This window comes from Lucilia cuprina, chromosome 6, assembly GCF_022045245.1.
Source record: "Lucilia cuprina isolate Lc7/37 chromosome 6, ASM2204524v1, whole genome shotgun sequence".
Classification (NCBI taxonomy): Eukaryota; Metazoa; Arthropoda; class Insecta; order Diptera; family Calliphoridae; genus Lucilia; species Lucilia cuprina.
The window spans coordinates 6623878-6641829 of NC_060954.1; the positions used below are offsets into that span (position 1 = coordinate 6623878).

Consider the following 17952-nt stretch of genomic DNA (forward strand, 5'->3'; position numbering starts at 1 on the left):
AGAACTAGAACAGAACTAGAACAGAACTAGAACAGAACTAGAACAGAACTAGAACAGAACTAGAACAGAACTAGAACAGAACTAGAACAGAACTAGAGCAGGACTAGAACTGAACGGGAGTCAAAATCAAAATTCTTGAAAATATAAGAGAATGATAATTAAATAATATTTTACAGTTTTCCAAATGACATTAAAACATAATTTCACTATTAGAAGTTGATCCAAGAGAAAAGCCTATTTTCGATCCACCCTAGTTTACATACAAATAATTTATCTTTCAACAGTAGTGACAGTTTTAATAAAGCTGGGAATATAAAACAAATAGGTGTCATTATAATCATAAGAATCGTTAAAAATATATATAAACAAAATAAAACCCAAATTATGAAGCAAAAGTAAACAAAATGATAAATCTATTCCACTCTCTTTTGTTATCATTTATATCTGTAATAGATATGTATACATATTTTTTTCTTCAAATTTTAAAATATTACAAAAATACTTATTAGGGAGATACCAATTTTATTTAATAAACTTAAATTAATATTTAGTTTTGTAAATTTTATTTTTATTATTTTGTAAAGTTTGGAGATTTAATTCTTTTTTCTAAAACAAAGATTTACTTAGCATTAAACTGTGACACCCCCTATTTTACTACACAAATCTCTCAAATGAAAGTGTCATAATAATGAGTACTTTTTTGGGGAAAAATAGAAAAAAAAAAAACAAAAATCTATGCAGTGATTTATTTTACTCCAACACCTTATTAAATATTCATTTGCAGTAGAAATTTTGCATTTTTTTATTTTATGTTGCTATCAATATATTTCGCAAAAAAAAAACACAACATTTAAGAATTATTCATAAAAAACAGTATTGAAAAAAATGTAACAAAAAATTTAATACAAGTCCAAACCGCAACAGACATTTTTCTCTGTTGACAAGACATAATGTCAACAAGCGGTTTAACATTAATTTGTCGCATTTTCGCCTGTTGTATTTTGTTTCGCTCTACGAGAGCAGACTTTATTTACTTGAAAACCTATAAATGAAAAAAAAGAAACACAACCCAAATAAAACAACAATAAATAATAAGTAACAACCCAACAGATTTTTTTACCAAAACAATAATATTTTACTGAAATTTTTCACTATCACCTCAATTTTTCCTATCGCGTTTGCTGGGTTGTTAAAAAACAACAACGAAATATCAAGGCAGAAAAAAGTTCCTTCTTATATGATGAAAATTTGTAATTCCCTGAGTTTGGCTGCATGTGTTTGTATATTTAAATTTGTTTAGTATTTGTATGAGTTTTTTTACTAATAATTGCATTAAAAAACAATGCAAATTATTCTTAAGCAGAACTAGAACGGAACTTGAATAGAACTAGCATGGAACTAGAACACATGTAGGCAGAACTAGACAAAACTATAACACAACTACAATTTAACTAGAACGGAACTAAAACACAACTTGAACGGAACTAAACACAACTAGAACCGAACTAGAACACAACTAGAACAGAATTAGAACACAACTAGAACAGAACTAGAAAGGAACTAGAACTAGAACAGATCTGGAACTGAACTATAACACAACTAGAACACAACTAGAACACAACTAGAACACAACAGAACTAAAATACAAATAGCACACAACTAGAACAGAACTAGAACAAGCCTAGTACAAAACTAGAACAGAACTAGAACAGAACTAGAACAGAACTAGAACAGAACTAGAACAGAACTAGAACAGAACTAGAACAGAACTAGAACAGAACTAGAACAGAACTAGAACAGAACTAGAACAGAACTAGAACAGAACTAGAACAGAACTAGAACAGAACTAGAACAGAACTAGAACAGAACTAGAACAGAACTAGAACAGAACTAGAACAGAACTAGAACAGAACTAGAACAGAACTAGAACAGAACTAGAACAGAACTAGAACAGAACTAGAACAGAACTAGAACAGAACTAGAAAACAACTGGAACACAACTAGAACACAACTAGAACACAACTAGAACAGAAGTAGAACAGAACTTGAACAGAAGTAGAACAGAACTAGAACAGAACTAGAACAGAACTAGAACAGAACTAGAACAGAACTAGAACAGAACTAGAACAGAACTAGAACAGAACTAGAACAGAACTAGAACAGAACTAGAACAGAACTAGAACAGAACTAGAACAGAACTAGAACACAACTGGAACACAACTAGAACACAACTAGAACACAACTAGAACACAACTAGAACACAACTAGAACAGAACTAGAACAGAACTAGAACACAACTAGAACAGAACTAGAACAGAACTAGAACACAACTAGAACAGAACTAGAACGTAAACTAAACCAGAACTTGAACAGAACTAAAACACAAATAGAACACAACTAGAACAGAACTATAACACAACTTGAACACAATTATAATAGAACTAGAACCATTTATTGTTGATACAAATTGTGGACTGTTAAGTCAAATTTCAAAGGGGGCTTTTTATATAAAGTTCATGAGGTTCAAGGCTAGTATGGAACTTGGTTTTAAAGCTTTTTGTAGAGATACGAGTATGTTACTTATGAACTTAAAAGCCCTATGTGGCCGATGTTAACAACTTTCAATAGGTTTCGTCTACGGTACCATAATAGATCATGTGCCGAATTTCATTAAATTATTTCCAAAATTGTGACCTATAATATGATTACAAGGTTTACAAGCCCTACCCTAGGTGAAATATTGGACCGTTCTTAACCATTTTCAATGGGCTTTGTCCCAGGGATAATAGAAGATCATGTAGTAAATTTCATTGAATTATCTTCAAAAAAGGGACCTGTAGATTGATTACAAAGTTTACATGGACGGACGGACAGTCGGACTGACATAGCTAAATCGACTCAGAAAACGATTATGAGCCGTTTGTTATACTTTAAGGTGGCTACAGGACCATTATTATTGTGCGTTACAAACATCAATTATACTCTGCACCACTTTGTGGATAATTATTACCAAGTTATTGAAGAATTTGTAGTTATTTTGGATTGAAAAAGCTTAACAATCCAGCCAGGCTGGTAACCCTAGTCTTGATACCTTGTTTATTTTATTTTTAAAAAAAATTCACAAAATTATGTTGTATTATAAATTTTTGTTGTATTTAAGTCAACAAAATAATCATAATGCTTCATTAGATTAGATAAGCATTGTGTATACATTAGAGAGCTCAATATATATAAAAAAAGAAAGAGATGGAATACAAATTGAGAGCTATAGTATTGAGTCATTTAATGTGGATCAAGGAAATATTGAAATTTTTCTTAAAAATCTATAGTAATTGTTAATAAAAAGTTTTTTTTAATACATACTTTTCTTTTTGAGTTTTGAAAAAATTTACTATTAAAAGTGGGTGAATAATAGGTATTATTTTAATTTTGTTGCTTTTTTATCAATAAATTAAATTATCTAATCTTATCTTTTTTTGTAGAGATTACAAACTGGTGGAGAGTATAAGGAACAAGTTGGTAGGGTATTCTTTTATGAACAGCATTTAGTACGATATTTGAAACAGGTGAATAAAGGTAAAAAAGCGGCGCAAAGAAAAAAGTTATATAAAAAAAAATGTAATAAAATTTTGAAATAAAAATGTGTTAAGAAATTTTTGAAAAATATAAAAAAGCAAAGAAAAACTTTTTATAAAAAAAAGTGTAAATTTATCGCTGTTCACTAAAAGAGCAAAAAATAATCAAAAGAATAAAAAAGTGTTTCTAAAAAGAAAGATTCTGAAAAATATTAAAAATATCCAGTAATATAATATCGACTGAACTGAGACATGATCAGACAACTGATCTGCCAAGACACTCTAATGTTAAGTAAAGTTAAAGTGTTAAAGTTTAATAACTACTTATGTGAGAGACGATCGTTAAAGTGCTCAGAAATATGATTTGCAAAGATTCTCTAAAGTAAAGAGAAGAAAAATTAAATTAATTAAATTAATATTCAGACACAAAAGAATTCTAGCTTCTGATAAGAACTAATAATATTTAATTTCATTTATATAAAAATAGTAATTTTTTTCGATCAGTGTATAAAAATTACCAATATTAAATATTTGCTACTACTATCTTTTTTCCTAATAATACCTATAGTCTCTAGTTTTTTATCTAATCATTTGGAAAAAAAAGGTCTTAAAATCGCATTTATAGACCTGTATATGTACTATCAACTGTAATAACTATATCACTAGTGTAGAGGTTTTTTTAGCGCGTTTTTTCTAACAAAATCCCTCAATTGCTCTTACTCACTCTCTCTCTCTCTCGATCTTTGTCTCACTCTTTCCTAAAACAAGTGCGTAAACTACAAAGACAAGTGTTTGAAAATATACATTTGAAAACTATGCAGGTTCTATGATAATAATGAAATACCTGTAAAGCCCTAAATTATCAAAATTACACAAAAACAAAGGGGCGAAAATAAAAAAAAAACAAAAAGCCCCTTTATACCCAAGAACACCTTCACCAATGAATGGTGAAGGTGAATAGTGATTTTGTACAAAAAAAGCAAGGAATAGATTAAATATTGATAAAGAAAATGTGTGCTTTAGTTTGATATGAGTCATTTACATTCCAAAACAAGTAAGAAATAAGAGTCGGGCGAGGCCCTATTCGGGGGTTCAGTTGTATGTAGATTGATTACAAGTTTACAAAACTCTATCCGGCGTGTTCAGTTGTATCGGGGCTAGGTGAAATAATGGACCGATATTAACTATTTTCAATAGGCTTCTTCTACGATACCGTAGAAGATCATGTACCAAATTTCATTGGATTATCTCCAAAACTGTGCCCTGTAGTTTGATTACAAGTTTTACAAGCCCTATTCGGGGGTTCAGTTGTATCGGGGCTAGGTGAAATAATGAGCCTATATTAACCATCTTCAATAGGCTTTATCTACGATACCATAGAAGATCATGTACAAATTTCATTGGATTATCTACCTGTAGTTTGATTACAAGGCCTCTTTCAATAGGCTTCTTCCCTGGGACAATAGAAGATCAAAATTACGACCTGTTGTTTGATTACAAGGTATACATGGACGGACGGACAGACGGACATTGCTAAATCGACTCAGAAAATGATTCTGAGCCGATTTGTATACTTTAAGGTGGGTATATGACCAATGCGTTACAAACATCAACCTCCCCACTAAAGTGTTGTAGGTTATAAAATATATAAAATAACATAAATCAATTGTATTAAAGACAAAAGCAAGAAAATATGTTAATACCGGAAATGTAGCCTCAACCGAAAACCCGATAATAAAACAAATGCCGAAGCTGATCTTTAAAATTCTTAAGGTCAAATTTTAGCAAACTTTAAACGTGACAAAATATACTCCACAAATATTTATCTTTCGAACAATGTTTCTACGTTAAGGATTTAATAAGATCACACCCAATAAAAAAGCCTACATCTTAAAAAACTTCCTCGCAAATTGAAAGATTTCTAGTTCGCTGTAAGTCGTAGCCGGCCAAATTGTTTTCTTATCTTCATGATCTTTTGAACAAATGTGTCAGCGATGTACTTTCGTTAAGATCTTCTTCATGATTTTTTAAGCAATATATCTGTGATGTTTTTCCGATAAGATCACATCCAGTAAAATCACCTTTATTCTAAAAACTTTCTTCGCTTGGCTTTTTTCTGAACGATACAAGCCATGATCAATCAATGATCTTCTTGATCTTTCGAACACAGCGTTCCTGATGTAGTTTCGTTGCAAACATTTCCTCAGCTTCTTGATCTTTCAAACAATGTGTCTATGATGTAGTTCCAGATTGAACGATACGAGTCATGATAAATCAATGATCGTCAACTCCTTATTGTAAATTGTTTCCCCATCTTTTTGATCTTTCGAACACAGCGTTCGTGATATAGTTTCGTTGCAAACATTTCCTCAGCTTCTTGATTTTTTGAACAATGTATCTGTGATGTAGTTTCACATCCAGACTTCACTCTAAAAACTTCCTTCGCTTGTCTTTCTTCTGAACGATACGAGTCGTGATAAATCAATGATTGTCAACTCCTCATCGTAAATTGATTCCCCATCTTCTTGATCTTTCGAACACAGCGTTCGTGATGTAGTTTCGTTGCATACATTTCCTCAGCTTCTTGATCTTTTGAACAATGTGTCTGTGATGTAGTTTTACATCCAGACATCATTCTAAAAACTTCTTTCGCTTGTCTTTTTTTTTTTTTTTTTGAATGATACGAGTCATGATCAATCAATGATTTTCAACTCCTCATCGTAATTTGTTTCCCCATCTTCTTGATCTTTAGAACAGAGCCTTAGCGATGTAGTTTCGTTGCAAACATTTCCGCAGCTTCTTGATCTTTTGAACAATGTGTCTGTGATGTAGTATCACATCCAGACTTAATTCTAAAAAGTCCTGCTCGACCAATGATTGTCAAATCCTTATCGCAAATCGCTCCCCCATCCTCTTGATCTTTCGAACACAGCTTCTTGATCTTTCGAACAATGTGTCTATGATGTAGATTCACATCTTGTAAAACCGCATTAATCCCAAAAAAAAAAACATGAAATAACTCTGGATCACTTGACTTTCGCCAGGCTATAACAGAAATCTCAGTAACTTCACTCAATTTATCATACACCAAAAAGAGACTTATAAGCGAGAGTGATGTAATGACAAGTGGTTACAATTCATCGGTTAAGGTGAATCACTTTAAAAAATATAAAGCGTGGTGTCTGATTCAGTTTTCTTCATTACTTTTAAACACAACTGAACGCAAACAATTGCATTATTAGAACAAACTGAAATAATGATAATACCAATTGGATGATATCATCAATATACGATTAAATGATAATTTTAAATTTGTCTTGTAAATCGTAAAAAAAAACTGATAAATAATGATAGAATGAAAGATAATGGAAAGGAAAACAGAAATTAATACACGCAATAAAATCAAATAATTTTTATGTAGAAAAACGATTATAACAAAATATTTCTTATCACATTTCAAATATAAATAAAACCGAAAATATATATAGAAAAAGCACTTGTTACAAAGTCTCCAAATTCTTAAATATTTTATGAGTAATAAGTGGAAACATATATCGAAAATGTTAACCCTGAACTAATTATTAGTTGTAATAATTATGTTTAGAAAAACTACTTTAACACTTTAAAACCCATCAATCATATTAAAAAAGAAAAAACAACTAATTTGGTTTCTTAACTTTTCTACTTTACAGCCTATTTTACACTTAATAACGATATTGTAAACCCCAATAGAACAAAATACGAAAGACTATGTTTAAAACGAATAAAATACAGATCCATTTGGGTCTGTTAGCTTTATATCTATGCTTAAGCATAGATTCAACACAAGCTCAAGAAAATGCCCAATTACAAATACCTCCATCATTGGTGGAATGTTATAATACCTCTTACTATATGAATCGTGCCAATCGTTTGCCCTCCAACATAGAAACTCTAATAACACTCATAGAAAAAGTGGAAAATTCTTATGGTTTTAATCAAGATATACGCCAATTGGCGGTATCTTTGACTCATCGTTTCCGTCAAGATGGCATACAGAGAGCTAATGGTGTAGCTGCCGGATTACCTGGTGTTATACCCTATAGTCCAACTGGTTTTCAATTTCCCAAATTTCGAATACTTTTACAACGTTTGATACCTGGTAATGCTTTTAATTTTCCCAATAATTCTCTAACCAGTGAGGAAAGATGCTCTCTACATTTTATGCTATCCAGTTCGTTTGATACACGCGTTCGTGGTGATGAGAATACTGTATGCAGCAATTTGGCTCAATATAGATCACAACGTTTGCCGCGCTCACTACATAATCCTCAACAAAGACCCAATAATTTCATAGGAGATGTGGAAATTTTGGATAGCTTACAATCTCAGGCAGCCAAACGTGGTGCTCCCATGCAGGCGGGACAACGTTATAATACAAATACGAAGTCTTTTGATTATGAATATGGCTGGAATGATTATGGCTATAATAACAATGGAGGCAGTAATAGCATTAGCCAGTGTCCAGTGGAAAATGGTGTTATACGCACTCAATGGGGTACAGTAGCGGCGGGTACTTTATTAGCAGGTATAGCTGCTGGTTTGCAACCTCAAACTGTACCCTTAAGAACATTACTGGCTATGGCCTCTCGTCGCAATGGTTATCAAAATATGCCACAAATAGCCACCGTTAATGTAGACAATAGATGGGCTGCCACTGTGGCTGGTGATTTGGCTGAGGTTGCTTTAGTACAAGTTCCTGTCTCAGCTAACGAACAGGCGACCGTAGGTGCTACAGGTGCCTGGAATAGCACCGTCATGCCCAAATGGTATTTCCTTTCACAAAGACAAAACCTTGAAATGACAGATGCCGAAATACGTGGTGGCATTGATGGTCTTATATTGGCGCTTAACATTGCTCAATGGAATAATCAAGTTAACAATTTGAAATTATCTCAAGTATTACGTATGTACTATTCTTTGGATGGTGTTATGGGTAGCGGCATAATGGCCTGTAATCGTATGGCCACCTTCCAGGGTATTGCAAATTATCAACAAACTATGATGGCTCAGACATCGGCTTTTGCTCAGGTCTTAGATCGTGAAATGCAATTGGTTGTTACTTTGTCGCCAGATTCGATTGCTAACTTTTCATTGTCTGCCACAAATGCTTTAATCAATTATTTGCGTAAGTATTAATATGTTAACTATTGTTTTTTTTTTCGAAATTTTATTATTTTTATAAGAAATACTCTCTGTTTGTGTTTGCTGAGGATTAAGTTAATTTTAACACCCTACATTTAATTTCTAGAATCTATGTTTAAAGCTTCTAAATGATCTTGAATGAAATATTTTCATTTATTTAATGCAAAAATTCAATGTTTCTCAATCGTTGTCTTCCTGGTGTTTGATGTAAGAGCACTTCTGTTAGCACTTATCAAACTAGATATAGTAATGACTTGATAACAGACGAGACTACAGACCAGAATAGCCTACAGGCTAAATTATAAACAAGCTACTTACTGGCAATATTGTAGAACACACTACAAGCTAGATTACAGACTGGGTTAAAGACTAGATTACATACTAACATACAAGCTAGAATACAAACTAACCTACTGACAATGTTATAGAATACACTTCAAGAATGGAATACGGATTATATTACAGACTAGATTACATACTAACTTACATGCTATACTACAGACAAGACTAAAGATTACAGACTAAAACTACTGACAATATTATAGAACATACAACAGACTAGATTACAGCTTCGATTGCAGACTAGATTACATACTAACTTACATGCTATACTACAGACTATCTTACAGACTAGACTATAGACTAACTTACAATCAAGATCATAGGTCATCATAGACTAGATTACAGATTTAATTACAGACTACATTAAAGACTAGATTACAGACAGGCTAAACTATAGACTATCTTACTAGCTAGACTACATACTAACTTACTTACTGGACTACAGTATTCACTAGACTACAGTAAAGAAACTAATAGTCGTTATCTCAAGGAGTTTATAAACTAACTTACAAGCTAGAATACATACTAACTTACCGGCAAGATTATAGAACATACTAATGACTAGATTACAGACAAGGTTACATACTAACATACAAGCTAGAATACAAACTTACCTACTGACAATATTATAGAAGACACTACAAGAATAGAATAGAGATTATATTACAGATTAGATTATATACTAACTTACATGCTATACTACAGACTAGACTATAGACTAACTTACAATCTAAATTATAGATTATCAAAGACTAGATTACATACTAAAACCACTGGCAAGATTTAAGAACATACTAAGGACTACATTACAGCTTACATTGCAGACTAGATTACATACTAACTTACATGATATACTACAGACTATCTTACAGACTAGACTATAGCCTAACTTAGAATCAAGATCATAGATCATCATAGACTAGATTACATACTAAATTACAGACAACATTAAAGACTAAACTACTTACATCTAGGCTAAACTATAGACTACCTTACTAGCTAGACTACATACTAACTTACTGACTGGACTATTGTATTCATTAGACTACAGTAAAGAAACAAATAGTCGTTATCTCTAGTAGACAATTCAAAAAAATCGTAAAACTTATCGCTTCCTCAAATGTTGAGAAAAGTCTTCTTAGAATCAGCTTTTAATGGTTAATCGAAGCTTAAAAGTTATAGACTTAGAGATAGCTTTAACTAATTGTAATAAACTCATATTATTCCTTTAGCCATGAATGATCCCTTATGTTCGGTAAGCAGTGCAGTGCCTCAAGATATCTCACAAACTATAACACCCATGACAAATATTTATGTTTATATCGACACCACTTGGCCATTCTATCAAGTACAGGACTATGTTAAGTAAGTCAAATTGTTTTTTTTTAAAAATATCTAAATTAATTTATTAAAAAATAAAAATTTACAAAAAATCTTTAGCTATGTGCTGAACAATTTAAATATAAATCCTTATGCCAGTTCGGTGACATTATTGGCAGCAGCTGATGGTTCTATTATAGTAAATACCACTAATTATATATCGGATATATTTCAGGGTTGGAACTATACCACACATAATAATTGTAAGTTGTTGAAAAATATAAATTTTAGTTAAAAATAATAATTTATATCTTTCAATACAGACACCCAGGGCTTTAGCCTACCAACGGTATTACAAAGTATACAAAATTTGACTACCCAGTATATGAATGCTCAAAAGACTAATTCTACGGTGGGAGGACGCTCTTTAATAGCCTTAATGGTACCCTATATGGCTACTGTCAGTGCTTCGGATTCCAATTATGCTACCACTCAATTACAATACATTTACGAACAAATGCCCGATTTACGTTTTATTTATTATGCTGGTGGCACTATAACACGTTTCACTTCATTTGTTTTAGAACCCACTAAGGATTTATTCTCTTTAACTCCTTCTACAAGTCCAGCTACAGCCGGTGGACCGGTGGTAATGAGAATCAAAACTAGTAAGTTTACTTTAACTTCAATTTTGATAAAGTCGAAATCTTTATGTGTTATTACGTTTTCAGTTCCTCGCCGTTTGATAAATCCTCGCTGTGGTTCCACTTGGTATACTTCCACCTGGGGCACTGATCAACTAGCTCAATATGCCCGTCCCGGTGTTACAAATTTCTATCGCATGGTACCCAATTATTTCTATGGTGCTGGTAATGGTCGTTATTTGAATATACAATCACAAAATTCAGTACAATTTACCGTTTGCACATCACGTTCTGTGGTTCTTCCCCAACAAAATGCCAGCTCTAGCAATTCGGATGTTACCTGTACCCAATTACAGGGCAATACTTTTTCATATGATTTATCGAATGCCTGTAATGGTTACTATACAATACATCAATGTCCTCCTCTATATGTATCGGTTCAGGCTCCTTCCAGTTATTCTTCTTCCTCAACACCATCATCGTTGTCACCAAGTTTTGGTGGTCCATCATATGGTGGCCCATCATATAGTGGCTCTCCATTTGCCTCTATCTGCACCGATGCAGCCTGTCAAACACCTGATCAGGCCCGTTATATAATGTCAGTGGTTAATTTGGGCTGCTATAGTGGTGTATCTGCTTTAACAGCCAGTTTTGCCACCTTAATCATAGTGTATTTGTTGAGTAAACTTTTCTGAATAGTCTTCACAAAAATTTATTAAAAATTTCAACGCCATATTTATACACATCTATATAACTAATAGGCAGAGCCCTTTTAAACTTACAATATACATTCGATCTTTGCCAAAGGTATATCATTTTAAAGGTATTTATTCACAGATGTACACAATATATACATTAAGCATATGTATGGTTTTCTTTTCATTAATTTTTATCTTTATTTTACAATATAACTTAATATTATTATTATTATTTTTAAGTAAAATTTATAAAAACCAAAAATAACAACAAATTTCTAATAAAAATTACAAATTTTTTAAAAAATTTTTGGATTTAGTCCAAAAAAATACAACAGAGAGTATTTCTTTTAATTTACTACCATTATAATTAGTTTTTTTAAAAAAAGTAATCATTAAATTACCCTTTCATCAAAACAAAAAAAAAAGCTGAAGTAACTTATAATCCCTCCACTGATCCGGTTTGGAACCAACAGCCCCAACATATTACAAATCTTACAACAATAATGACCGATATTTTTGTGTTTTTGGATACCTATTGGGAATATGATTATATAGTGGATTATATCAAGTAAACATTTAACAGCTAGTTAAGAAATTGAACTTTTCTAAAACTTTTTAAACTTTAGCTATGTGGTACAACGTTTAAATATTAATCCCTATGGCAGTTCCATTACCCTATTAGCCGCTCGAGATGGTAGTACTATTGTTGAACGTACGTTTTATATAACAGACTATTATGAGAAATGGAATAAGACCAGTCAGTCGTGGTGTAAGTATGACAAAAAGTCTATATTGTAGACTAGTTTAGTCTTGTCTAGTCTTGTCTAGTCTTGTCTAGTCTTGTCTAGTCTTGTCTAGTCTTGTCTAGTCTTGTCTAGTCTTGTCTAGTCTTGTCTAGTCTTGTCTAGTCTTGTCTAGTCTTGTCTAGTCTTGTCTAGTCTTGTCTAGTCTTGTCTAGTCTTGTCTAGTCTTGTCTAGTCTTGTCTAGTCTTGTCTAGTTGTCTAGTCTTGTCTAGTCTTGTCTAGTCTTGTCTAGTCTTGTCTAGTCTTGTCTAGTCTTGTCTAGTCTTGTCTAGTCTTGTCTAGTCTTGTCTAGTCTTGTCTAGTCTTGTCTAGTCTTGTCTAGTCTTGTCTAGTCTTGTCTAGTCTTGTCTAGTCTTGTCTAGTCTTGTCTAGTCTTGTCTAGTCTTGTCTAGTCTTGTCTAGTCTTGTCTAGTCTTGTCTAGTCTTGTCTAGTCTTGTCTAGTCTTGTCTAGTCTAGTCTAGTCTTGTCTAGTCTTGGGTAGTCGTAATCTAAATTTTTTATATTTCAGTCCGCCCCGGTTTTAGTTTACCTTTGATCTTAAGTAAAACTCAACTTTTAGCCGAAACAATTTTAAAAGAGGAACGCAACCACTCCTCTTTGGGAGGACGTTCTATGATTGCTCTACTAGTGCCCAGTCCAACAGCATTTATATACGATTATGATTTTGATTATTGTAAAAATTTTGTAAATTATTTTAATAATTCTTTGCCCGATTTAACATTTCTTTACTATGCCGGAGGAGCGGTAATAAGATTTAGCGAATTTGTAGATAATAACCAGGAAGATATATTTGTGTTGAGTTATGATCTAGACGTGAAAACTGCGGCTCAACCTCTGGTAGAGAGAATAAGAAAAGGTCAGTAAGATAAAAACACAAAAACAAATTTGTTAAAAAAAAATATTTTTAATTTCTCTAGTTCCCCGCCGCTTAACCAATCCCCGTTGCTCAGCCTATTGGACATCATTGTCAATGGGTTCAAATCATATTACTCAGTATGAGCCCTTAGGACACATAAATTTTTATCGTTTAACAGCCCACTATTTCTTTAGCGAGGGCAGTATGCGTTATTTGAAGGTAAAACCTTTAAGTGCAGTGGCTTTTATTGTCTGCACCTCACGCTCAAATCCCTGGCCCTATCGCAATCCCATGAAGCCATATACCAAAGGAGAGGATTGTAAACAAATCACCTCTATGGATTTTAGTTTTGATTTAGGAGATTTATGTTTGGATTATAACTCATTGGGGGATTGTCCTCCTCTGTATTTAACGGTACAGGCTCAAACATTTGCTGATGCTAACCAGGTGTCATGTAAGAATGCGGCTTGCGCCACACCCGTTGAGACTCAATATGCAATAATGGTTAATAATTTGGATTGCACTAAGAGTACTGCATCAACTATGTTAATTCGAATGTTAAATTTAGTTTTAATATTGTTAGGTTTTAGGTTGTTTTAAGAGAGCAACAGATAAAAAAGAATTTATTTTATTTTAGAGAAGTTCAATCAAAATCTTAAAAACTATATCAAAACTGATAAATATAAAAGGTGTATATTTAAATTCAATAATAAATATTTTATTTCCTATCTTAACATTAAATTGTTCTATACTTTTACTTTAATTTTGCATACGACAAACTTGTATGTTTGACTCTTGTCATTTTACATCCCTGCCAAAACTCAGTTTGACAAAAAAAAGTTTGGTGAAAAGTTTTTGTGTTGCCTTTCATATGACATAAGGAACAAAAGTGTTAGAAATATTCCAAAAACAAATTGTTTCTTACCATTTTTATTTTGCAGAAGATGATGATACTTTATAAATAAATATTTTCTTAAGCAATTCACACACTTATTATTGTATATATTTATGTCATGTCATAAAAAGAATTTCAAATAAAGTTCAAACAATTTTATTCTTAAGAAAAAGAAACTAACGCAATTCTTTTTCTTAAAAATAAAATTGTTAAAGGAAAATTTCGAACACTTTAAAAGCTGTGAACTATTTACAACAGAATTGAACTGGAAAAGAAATGAAAGAACTAGAACAGAACTTAATCAGAACTAGAACAGAACCGAAAGAAACTAGGACTGGAACAAAACTAGAACAGAACAAGAACAAAACTAGAACAGAACTAGAACACAATTATAACACAACTAAAACAGAACTAGAATAGGACTAGAACAGAACTATAATGGAACTAGAACAGAATTAGAACAGAACTAGAACAGAACTAGAACAGAACTAGAACATAACTAGAACAGAACTAGAACAGAACTAGAACAGAACTAGAACAGAACTAGAACAGAACTAGAACAGAACTAGAAGAGAACTAGAACAGAACTAGAACAGAACTAGAACAGAACTAGAACAGAACTAGAATAGAACTAGAACAGAACTAGAATAGAACTAGAACAGAACTAGAATAGAACTAGAACAGAACTAGAACAGAACTAGAACAGAACTAGAACAGAACTAGAACAGAACTAGAACAGAACTAGAATAGAACTAGAACAGAACTAGAATAGAACTAGAACAGAACTAGAACAGAAGTAGAACAGAACTAGAACAGAACTAGAACTAGAACAGAACCAGAACAGAACTAGAACAGAACTAGAACAGAACTAGAACTAGAACCAGAACAGAACTAGAACAGAACTAGAACAGAACTAGAGCAGAACTAGAACAGAACTAGAACAGAACTAGAACTGTAATTTAATTAGAGGAGGACAGAACTTTAACTAAACTAGAAATGTACTAGAACTAAACTATAACTTTACTAGAACTACAATGTTTTTTTAACATTTATTTCTTGAACCTTAAAACAAACTTAGCTAAGATGCACACCACAATCTATTACATTTTCAGATTTTTTCGAAAGCCTAATTGTTCCATTACAAGAACCTAATTTACAATGCAATGAACTGCAATGACCCCCAAACTTTTACTATCTAGTTTGAGAAGCACTACTGAGTGTTTGAATTGAAGCAACTACCAAAACCTTAGTTTTATGTGGTTCATGTCTGTGCTAATGTATTTAACTGCTCTCTGGTGCCAAGTTAAGATATTAAATTTAAAATTAATGTTTTCACAAATTTTTTATTAAAATTATAAAGTTCTTTTCTCTTTTTATTTCTATTTACTGGCAACTTAATTTGTTTTATATCCTTTCCCTTCCTTAAAGAAACTTTTAGGTAAAACTCTTTTTAAAGATTAATTATTTATTTAAAATTCAATTAAAAAGCGATTAGAGCGCCAATATCTCAATATTTTATTACACTGTAATAGAAGGCCACAGCAAGTAAGTTTATGGAGGAGCTGATGGGCTTTTATAAACTTTTGGGGAGTTTGAGTAAATGTTTTTATTATGACGCCAGCGCACAGAGTAAAAAATTTTATTTACTAACAAAACATCACAGACACTCTCACATCTAACTATTTGTTTTTGGGGAAAACACTAGCATTTAAGGATACAATTTATATTTTTTAATGTTACGCAAAATTTATTAGTGAATTGGCAATTGGCATAGACGGACATGTTTAACAATTTTAATAAACAAATCAACAACAATAAAAATTAATAGAAAAAATACAGAATAGTGTTGGTTTTTTAAGGAAATAACTAAACAGCTGCCCTCCCCCTCTTAAAACTAGGGAGGCGCGGGAAAGTTTAAATTAGAAAAGAAAAAAAGCTGATAAAGTCTTTAAAAAAATATTAAAATTTTAAGAAAAAACTCAAAAAAAATGTGAAAAAAGTTTTTAAAAGTTTAAAGTTAAACAAATATTAATGGAATTTAAAAAAGAATTTAAATTTTATTTAGTTAAAAAAATAAAGAAAAATAAAACAAAATTTAAACTAAACAATTTACGGAATTAATTAAATTAAAATGTTTGTTTTAAAGGTAAGAGTTAATTTTAAAGTTTTAAAGAAAATTTGGTAAAATTTAAATTTGATTTTTTTTTTCCAAAAACTAAAAATTTTATTGATTTTTCACAATTTTTTACTATAACAGCAGAATGAGTATTACTCATACCTGCCAGCTGAAGAGGAGGGCAAAAAAAATGAAGGAAAATGCAAAAAAAATGCATTTTTCCCTTAACAACATACAACACCCCATTAATGGGTAGTTTAATATAAAATTTTCCAATTTTTAGGAGCAGGCGCTTAAAACCACCTTATAGGAAACAAAAAAACCCCCAATACTCATGCCCTTACATACAGAGGGTATCCTAAATGAAAATTATACACACACCATAACAATTTTCCTCTCATACTCCAAATGTCTCAGAACTGTCTATAAAAATTTCTATTTGATAACCGTATATAGAAAAAAATAACAATACATATGTATACACGCTCATAAACAATCTCATACTCTTCTTAATCGAATAGAAATCGGCTCAGAGTAAGAGGTAGTTGGTTTTCACTTTAGGGGTGGGTGGTTAGTGTTTTCTTTTAGTGTAGGAGAGTTTTGTTTGATTTGTTGATTTTATGTTTATTTCACATTGTAAAAAAAACTTTAAATTTTTGTGTCTATAACAATTTTTTCAAAATTCATAGAAATACACACACACACATACATACACTCACACAGCTGTACGCAGCAAAATTTGTCCATAAAATAAACACAATAATTCCAATGCACTAAATTCTATAAAAATAACAAAATAATGATTTATTTAATTTTCTCTCTCTCTCTCTTACTCTCACTTTAAATCACTAGCATACATACACACAATAATAATGTGAAAAATTGCATTTCAAACAGGTCCTTCTATACTCATATCCTTTATTATATTCTACTTTAATTTAGCTCTCTCTCTCTATTTAATTTATTTTCAAAACGACTCTCCAAAAATGCTTATACTCTTATCGCCACAACAATGAAAAAAACAACTCTGTTGCATTTTTGTTAGTGTAAATTTTCTTTTTGGGGGGTTGTTGCAACACAGTTAGAATTTGGTTTATAAATTTGTCCAATATGTACCTAAGTACATACATACGTACATTATTTTATTTTTGAAATAAAAAAATCTATGCTTTTAATTGAGCACTAATAGATTTCTAAAGGCCTTAAGAGGGTTAAAACAAGTGATTTGTAATGATTTTAACTAAAATATTTAAGTTGATTAATAATTTAAAAGTTTTCATTGAGACGGAAATCGAACATTTTAACAAAAAATAATAGAATTTTCTACAAGTATATGTTGACTAAAAAGGCAATTTATCAAACAAAACTAGATCAAAACTAGAACAGAACTAGAACTAGAACAGAAGGTAGTTGAACAGAACTAGAAAAGAACTAGAACAGAACTAGAACAGAAGTAGATCAGAACTAGAACAGAACTAGAACAGAATTAGAACAGAACTAGAACAGAACTAGAACAT

At 31.6% G+C, this 17952-nt stretch overlaps 3 protein-coding genes across 5 annotated transcripts in view; 2 read left to right on the forward strand and 1 right to left on the reverse strand.

Annotated features, from left to right (window-relative positions):
• Window positions 1-17952, reverse strand: part of LOC111687896 (protein jim lovell) — a 237561-nt gene that overhangs the window by 171911 nt on the left and 47698 nt on the right. The window lies entirely within an intron of this gene.
• Window positions 3485-14218, forward strand: LOC111680039. 3 transcript variants are annotated; one of them, XM_023441648.2, is made up of 6 exons: window positions 3485-3576; window positions 7268-8742; window positions 10334-10466; window positions 10542-10684; window positions 10745-11089; window positions 11153-12093. In XM_023441648.2, the coding sequence occupies exons 2-6, from the start codon at window positions 7326-7328 to the stop codon at window positions 11758-11760; spliced, it is 2646 nt and encodes an 881-aa protein (XP_023297416.2). In that variant the 5' UTR covers window positions 3485-3576; window positions 7268-7325; the 3' UTR covers window positions 11761-12093. The 3 variants fall into 3 exon arrangements, with proteins under 3 accessions (XP_023297416.2, XP_046810781.1, XP_046810780.1); XM_046954825.1 differs by lacking the exons at window positions 10334-10466; window positions 10542-10684; window positions 10745-11089; window positions 11153-12093 and adding exons at window positions 12190-12331; window positions 12390-12532; window positions 13077-13424; window positions 13486-14218 and having other exon boundaries at window positions 3556-3618; XM_046954824.1 differs by having other exon boundaries at window positions 3563-3618.
• Window positions 16401-17952, forward strand: part of LOC111680030 (protein charlatan) — a 40470-nt gene continuing 38918 nt past the window's right edge. Inside the window, exon 1 of the mRNA XM_046954814.1 lies at window positions 16401-16465. The gene's annotated coding sequence lies outside the window, so the exon portion shown is untranslated. The remainder of the gene's footprint in view (window positions 16466-17952) is intronic.